We start from the raw sequence: 8,051 nt of genomic DNA on the forward strand, positions 1-8,051 counted from the left end.
CCTTAAGATGTATTCTACAATTTTCATTAAGGATTCGGAGTCCAAATATAACTAGGTAAATACATAAAATTCGTATAATCAGTAAATGTCAAACCGTTTCTCACAAGAACAGTTTACTGGTTTTACTAAGTACACTTCTGTCTCTATGTTTTTATAGTCATATGGTTATAGCTACGTGTATAACTTGATCTTATAGATGTTCTATCATGTAGAATGGCTTCTATCTTATTTCCATTAACATACATAAAGAAAATAACACAGAACAGAAGACTCTATAATCATTTTCACCTAGAACAGAATAGGTACACGATTTCCTTTACTTTTAACCCAACTAAACCACTTATCTTTTCACAAACTTCTTCTACAATACTTCAATGCCTAATCTCAGCAACTTAAGACACCTTCAGCATGTCTTTCTCTATCAAATAATCAATCCACAACTCGGCTCGAAGTATAAACGCATCCATGAGTTCACTCATCACAGCATACACCATATCCATCCACTCGGCATCCATTTCATCACTTCGCTCAACAAAACAGCATACTCACACAAGGATTTCGAAACATGCAGTCCTAAAAAATAACATGCAATGGCTTCTAACTCTAATCTAACACTTACTCAGCTTAGATCAATCACAAAACAGCAACTACAAACTATATCCATCACTGTTTGGTTAGATCCTCAAGCTCCCTTGATGAAACAATGGATAACTTTCAATTTAGAGTTAGATCTTTCCTTACCTTGCTTCAGCTACTAAACAACACAGAGATGCTTCAAGATCAACACTCAAAATCAGCATGCAAGAAGAAGAAGGTTGCTGGTTTGCTTCTGGTTTTTCGCTGCTCAGCCGAGAGAAAAGATGAAGAAGAAGATGGGTTGTTCAGTTTTATATGGAGAGAGAGAGAGTGTACGAAGCTTAAGGGGAAATAGGCCTACAAACTAATCCCTAGGCTAGTGTAATGATGAGATCTTCTAATGATTATGCTTCCTTGGAGTTGATGGTTTCGGTTTCTAGAGAATAGAAAACCGTGGGTGTCAAGTGCATGGAGAAACGAGAGAGATTTTGGTGTCGTGGCTTTCATGCATGAAGATTTTCGCCATCTGTCGATCGTCGCTAATTAACAGTTAATCGATATCATTCGTTAGTTCATTAGCTTCTAATATTTTCATCTAATTGCCTTTTGTTTCTACTTAATCCCAATTATACAAAGTCATAACATATATATAACATATTGAATGACATAACATATCGACTAGTCAATGTTGGTTTATAAGGAATTCATCACAAAATGCTAAAGTTAGAAATTGATATTAGAATTATAAACATTAATCAAGTTATCATAACTATAATCTATAAAATAAAATCATTCGGGCCTAAATATTCATTCCCGGCCCAACGGGCTCAATCTATAACAATCCGGCCCACTAAACTAAATCTACAAATCTAATAATTTCGAACCTTGGCCCGCTTCAAGCCAAGTCCAAGCCCATAATCACTCATTCGATTTCTTAAGTCCAATTCGTGTGGCCCACTCACTTCTCAAGCCCACACATTCCTCACGATCCATCGGGTTCATTTTTCGGCCCAATCTAATTAATCTAAGTTCCTAATGATCTAATTAACACTAATGAAGGTCAATGAAATTTGGGATGTCACAGGACCAAAGGCTGAAGACACTGGATGGAGCGCCGCTGGTTGGTCAAAGATGGAGCAGCAAATTCGGAGAGAGAGAGAGGCAAGCTGGCAGCTGCTTCGATGGGGATTTCTAGCGGATAGTTGGCCATTGCTGGGCTGAAACACGAGGCCGAGAAGAGCTGCTTTGGTCAACGATGGGGCTTCGACGGGCGAAGATTGACTCAAGTGGGGTTGAAGACGCGGGCGTGTGGCCAAAGCTGCTGGAGGTTGATCGAACATGTGACGGCTTGGATTGATTTGATGCTGCTGGACTTCGATGGAGTAAGATGCGGACGGTTCTTTCAATGGGGGACATGCAATGGTGGAACAGGTGCTGGCATGGAGTGGTAGGCGTGGTCGCTCGATGGAGAAGCAGCCAAACAAAAGGAAATAAGGCAGGGGTTGGCGGAGAGAGAAATGAATGAAGGAAGGTGCTGCAGGTTCAGAGGGTTTGACGCTGTTGGAAAATGAAGAAAAAGGGGTAGACGAAAGAAAAAACGAAAGAGAAGCTGCGGAGAGGAGGCAGTCAATGAAGATGGCGTATGCTGGAAGATGGGGAAAATGGGGCAAAGCCAAGATAAATATCTTCAATCCATTAAAGCTTGGTCCCCTTAATCCACATGATTATCCTCCTTGTCTCCCCAATTACTTTCTAGCAAATAAATCCCCAAATAGTCCAATTTGATGCCAAAATTGCAACCCTCAATCTAAGCTCCAAATTTCCTTACTTTTGGACTTCAATTTCTTCTCCAAACTCCCCAATTTGAAGTCCAATTTTGTTGAAGAAAAAGCCCACACAATTTCCACACTTTCCTTTCACCAAGTAGCTCGGTTTGGAAGTCAAAAATTCCTTTAATTTGGCCAATTTGAATTTCCATTGTTTTCCGAATGGTCCGACTCGATTTTCCGTAAAAATCTTGGGCTCGCCAAAAAATCTTCGGAGGATGAGCGACATTTCTAAAATAAATTGTGACATGACAAAATTTTCAATTTCTGAAATCGGGTTCAAATTTGTAGTTAATTTCAATCTGGCGCAATTTTAGCATGACCTAACCTACCGAGTAGTTTTTAGGAATTTTTAATGCAATTGACCCGTAGTCGATTATTTTCGAGCCACATTGTGCATCTTTGATTCATTGGCGATTCTCGGTTGTCATGAAAATCTTGAGGTTTCAAATACGGACACAAGATACCCAAAATGACAAAAAAAATCGGTCTAGTGCCAATCGACGAGAATTTTGCAATTAGGTGGAATCACCCACACTTAATCACACTCCTCTGTCGAATCAACCTATCTTCGGTCTCTGATCGATTTTTAATTGTGTCGTAATAACCCTTACAAGTTATTACGGTCGAGCAGTCGATTCCCGGTCGAATTCTCAAGTCTATTGCGTTAAAATCCCTTAATGACTTCCCCAGATAGTCTAGTTATCTCATGAGTGATAAGCTTGGAGAATAGCACTATAGACACGTCGATGAAAGGCCCGATTCATTTAATTGAAAATAGAACTGAAATTTCAGGATATCACACAAGAACCACTCGGTATCATACCCAGATCATTTGAAGGAATGTCAGGCTTTATTATCTAATGGAAGTACAAGGATTGTGGAATCACAGACAGTGAAATCTCTAGAGTTCGACGAAATTGCAGAGGATAGCTGCTCTTAAGCTATTAAAGATAATAGTACAGTGGGGACCATTGCGTCTTGGTCTTTCTCTATACAGACAATTGTGGAGGCTTTGATACCACAAACTAAGCCTATGAGGTTCAGGACACTATTATTGATATAGTTCCTGATAAGGTTTCTCAAGCCTTTCAAGTGCAGGATAAAATGATAATAGCTCCACTCAAGAGATCTATTACGAAAAGACATTCAGTTATACCATTGGACTATATAGTCTATCTATGAGAGTATGACTACGAAATCTGCTACATGGTCGATCTAGTGACTTATGTATATAAATGCTATTTTTTGTCTTCAATCAAATTTGTGATTAGATGCAATGAAAATATGAGATGCAATTTAAAACGTAATAGTGTTTAGGAGCCTATTGAATTGGCTTAGGGTTACAAGCTCATCTGCTGCAAATGGGTGTATGAGACTAAAAGGAATTCCAAAGGAAATGTTGAGAAGTTTAAACTCATACTAATAGTAAAAGGTTTCACTCAAAATAAGCTTAGTCTTTTCTAAAGACTATTTTAGAGTGAATATGGTATTACTAGCTCATTTTTATATGGAGTTACATTAGATAGATGATTCTAATTGTATTTCTTAATGAATACCTTGATAAATAAGTATATATAGTATAACCCGAAGGCTTTGCAACGGATGATTCAAGTAAGCTTCTGTGTAAATTGAAAACCCTTATTTATGGCCTTAAGAAAGTCTGTAGATAATGATGCTTGAAACTTTGTAGTGTTGTCACTTCATTCAGTTTTATTCAGAATAAAGTAGATTAGTGTGTATATTGCAAGGTCGGTAGTGATGTCTTGCTTGCTAGTAGTGGCATAGGAATACTGCATAAGATAAAGCAAATGTTGTCAAGGAATTTTGGCTTGAAGAACCTTAGTCAGGTATCTTTTGTCCTTGGCATTCAAATTCTTAGGAATTTTTCTTGTCATATGTTAGATTGATCTCAAATTGTATATGTTGATTGTGTTTTGAAAAGATTCAATAAGCTAGCGGTTGCTGCTATTGTTAGGGCCTATAGATTAAATCTCCGATATTGTCATTGTTCAAATTTTGGGAAAACCCAAATGAATGATATACTTTATGTTAGTGCACTTAGAAGTGTCATCTATGCTTAAGTTTGCACTAGGTTAGATATTGCTTTTGTGGCAAGATGTTTAGGCTGATATCGGTCAAGTTTAGGACATGATCACTGGATTGCTACCAATGAGGTTTTGAGATACTGAAAAGGACAAGAAAACTATATGCTGACAAATATGTTCAGGATCTAGAGTTAGTAGGATATTCGAATGCAAATTTTACTAGCTATAAGGATGACAAGAAGTTGACAGCACAATATATCTTTATATTAGCATAAGATGCAGTGTTATGACAAAGGGATAAACAGAAATCTATGTTATCCTTTACCGTATAAACGGACTTTATAGCATGCCTTTTAGCTATTACTCAAGATATTTGACTTCAGAACCCCATTAAGGAGTTGATTATATTAGATATTTTGAATAGACTCATACGGTTGTATCGAGACAATAACTCTTCAATGTTGTTTATAAACAATCATAAATGTCTCGAGGGGTCTAGATATATGGGGGTCAAGTTTTTTACCATAAAGAAACGATATAGAATTGTGACACTATAGTAGAGCATATCTCCACTAATGATATGGTTGTAGACCCACTAATGAAAGAATTTTCACCCTTATGTACTTGAACGACATGTCGTGAACATGGGCTAAGAAGCATCATTGAACGTTGTTGTTTAGTGGAAGCTGTTTTGATTTTGCTCTAAGAAAGCTTATATATATATATTATACATTCAATAAAGTGTTCATGAATGTGTAGTCACCATATTGAATTTATTATATGTAATGAAAATCTCAAGATATTGTGTAAACCTTGAGTGAAGGCTGGGGACATCTGGTTATCAACCTTGAACATATGTCTTGATTACACATAAAGAAATGTTAACCATAAGGATAAGATATATATGGGTTCATTAGAACCATAAGGATATTTTCTAGTGGCACATCCAGTATTCTGTGACACTTAAGATAAGATAATAGTGACCGACAAGAGAGATAACACATAAGGTATTACTCTTTATGATGTGTTATCCATTTGTCACATAACCATATTGAATTCATATTAATAAATTTGAAAGCACTCGTGATCATGGAAGGCTCCGTGTAAGTACATATAGTTACTGCCATGATTCGGTGTTGAAGACTTTATGGGATATGATTGACTATTAAGAATTGTCACTGACCAACATAAATGTGCGCATATACAGTACAGTTTCAATTAATATAGCTCAAGTAGGAGAATGTAAGAGTTCTCCTGATATGGGTTACATTAATTAAGATTGTAATTACCGTTTTACAAGGTTGGTCTAATAAGACAAGACATAAAGTTTCTTAATAGTTGAATATGGGTCTGGCATTGTGTGGGCCGAGTTGGGCCCGGCCTATGATGAGAGGGCCTGTCCAAAACTCTATAAATAGCGCTAAGGTCCCTCCTCTAGCCCTCATTCTTTCATGAACTCTCTCTCACCTCACATAAGGTAAGTTGTGAGTGGCGGTCTCATCGAGCCAGGAACCGAGGGTCATAAAGGAGAAGAACTTAAGTATCGGCTCGTCGTTTGATCGTTGGATCGTCGTCATTCCGCATAAAGAACGATGAATTCCAAATCAGGTACACAAAGAAGACACCCGAAACAGCAGAATTCAAACGAGAAAGCCTCCTGTCCTTTCCTTGGCGATGTTGAGAAGAGCGATCGGCGATAAAATCTTCTCCCTCAACGTAGACGAGGTGACCCATCAAGTCTATGAAGGAGTGCTTCTGAAGGACGACAAGAAGCAGGGCCAGGAGGATCAGGCGAGTTCCAAAGGACCAAAAAGAACATGTTTTGCTCAGATAGAAAATTGATTAATTGAGAAAAGATTTCGCTCGGTTGTGATGCCCGCCATGAAACTAACTGTATGATATGCAGGAAAAGTCTATAAAATCAAGGCCACTTGCAGATGATAAGTTCATCTATAAAGAGGTCATCATGGACCGGATGGGAGCTCAGTAGCTCCTGACTGGACGGGAGCCGAGTTTTGTTCTGATTTTGTTAATGTCTCACTCGATAACTGCTTTGTGCACAGCCATACATAAACAAGTACTGGGTTGACAAGGAGCTCAACAGGAACTGCTTGATGGTTCTGGCTTCGGCCTTATCGATCATTTGCAGTGACCGTAGCGAATACTGGACATGGGCAGAAGAGGAGGAATCATGGTATCGTTGCTTCTTCTTCCTAAACAAGAACTTTTTAAGTCAAACTTTCACGTGATGGTCAAGAATCTAGGTCGGTCTGGGTACAGCATATGAATTTGCCTCAACAAAAATGACTCAGCAGGCAACCAGGAACGTTCGGTAGCCGCTAAATTAGTACCTTTGTGTTGGCATATCTCTAAATTTATTTTGGCATTTTATATTTCCCGATGCCGCTGAAAAGATGCTGCTGAATATGCACCTTTTTTCATCTGCAAGTTGCTCATTTGGTGGCACTGAAACAATAATTTCTGCCGCAAAAACTTGGAATTGCTTACATTAAAATGAGATTATTGTTAACCATCATCCCCGCTAATCGTTTGCTTCTTGAATATTTCTGAGTTCCAGCTATCCGAGCAACGTAAATCTGCACGTTGCCAGGCTAAACTACGTTTGCTGGCTAGATATCAAAGGGAAATGCAAAACGAGTGTGCTCTCTCAGAGGACGATGTATGAAGTCGCGATCGTCGTGAAGATGAGCAGTCAAAACTACGGATGGGAAATGCCGGTGAACCTCAGTCTCGAATTCCCGGATGGAAACAGGCAGGTACGCATGGAAAGATTGGACAATTCGGAAAAGGAAAGGTGGATTCCTATAAGCATCGGCAAATTCGAGATGACACCCAAAACCATTGGCGAGATGAGCTTTTCCCTCACCCAAACTGGTAACTATTGGAAGTCCGGCCTCTCCGTCAAAGGCGTTATTTTCAAACCAACAGCAGAGAACGAGCAGCCAAAATAAAGCGTGAATTGTGGCTCAAGTGTTCTGTATTAATCTCCTCTCTGTGTATGCTGATGCATCGTTGCAATGATACTTTCCCGAACTCGTGGCAAACAATATCTTCGACTTGAATCATGCTGAGTTCTTAAGTTTTGCTGACCAAGGAAACCTGTTATTTTTTCCAGTTGACAGTGTTTCGACGAATTAGAAGGCCGAGATGTCCAAGAGTTACTAGATTTCTACCAGATCAAATCAGACGGAAGCAAGTTACGGATGGATAAATGATCTATTCTTTTGAGATGGAATCAATTTTTGTTACTTGTTTTTGAATTACGCATAACTACTACTCAAATCTGTACATTGTTGGGTCCGTAGTACTTTAGAATTCTACAAGGTAGAAATCCATTTTTGCATCATCTTGTTTATTTTTTCCAAATCAAGTCCCTCTGACTTCAAGAGGAAAAGTTCTTTGCCAGTACCCCAAAGATGAAGACCGCAACCGAACCTCGAGCAATAAGATTCTTCAAAACAAACACGACCCTTGAGCTTTTCGCATCAAGACTTTTATCGTCTCAAATGGACAAGTGAGTGCCAACTAATCGGACTTGGATTTGGGCCTGGAAACTTAATTAAAATAATTATGCATGTTC

At 38.7% G+C, this 8,051-nt stretch overlaps 1 protein-coding gene across 1 annotated transcript; it reads left to right on the forward strand.

The window, feature by feature from the left end:
* The first annotated feature begins 5,862 nt into the window (after positions 1 to 5,862).
* On the forward strand, positions 5,863 to 7,669 carry LOC104429615 (uncharacterized protein PHLOEM PROTEIN 2-LIKE A4-like). Its single transcript, XM_039311962.1, has 2 exons — positions 5,863 to 6,644; positions 7,029 to 7,669. Exons 1-2 carry the CDS (start codon positions 6,565 to 6,567, stop codon positions 7,420 to 7,422), a joined length of 474 nt encoding a protein of 157 aa, XP_039167896.1. The 5' UTR covers positions 5,863 to 6,564; the 3' UTR covers positions 7,423 to 7,669.
* Positions 7,670 to 8,051: the final 382 nt, after the last annotated feature.

The sequence above is a fragment of the Eucalyptus grandis genome, chromosome 5, assembly GCF_016545825.1.
Source record: "Eucalyptus grandis isolate ANBG69807.140 chromosome 5, ASM1654582v1, whole genome shotgun sequence".
Classification (NCBI taxonomy): Eukaryota; Viridiplantae; Streptophyta; class Magnoliopsida; order Myrtales; family Myrtaceae; genus Eucalyptus; species Eucalyptus grandis.

Coding starts and splice junctions, on each gene's coding strand:
- LOC104429615 (XM_039311962.1), top strand. CDS start 6,565: ATGGTTCTGGCTTCGGCCTTATCGATCATTTGCAGTGACCGTAGCGAA. Junction 6,645..7,028: donor GCAGAAGAGGAGGAATCATG/GTATCGTTGCTT, acceptor TCTGAGTTCCAG/CTATCCGAGCAACGTAAATC.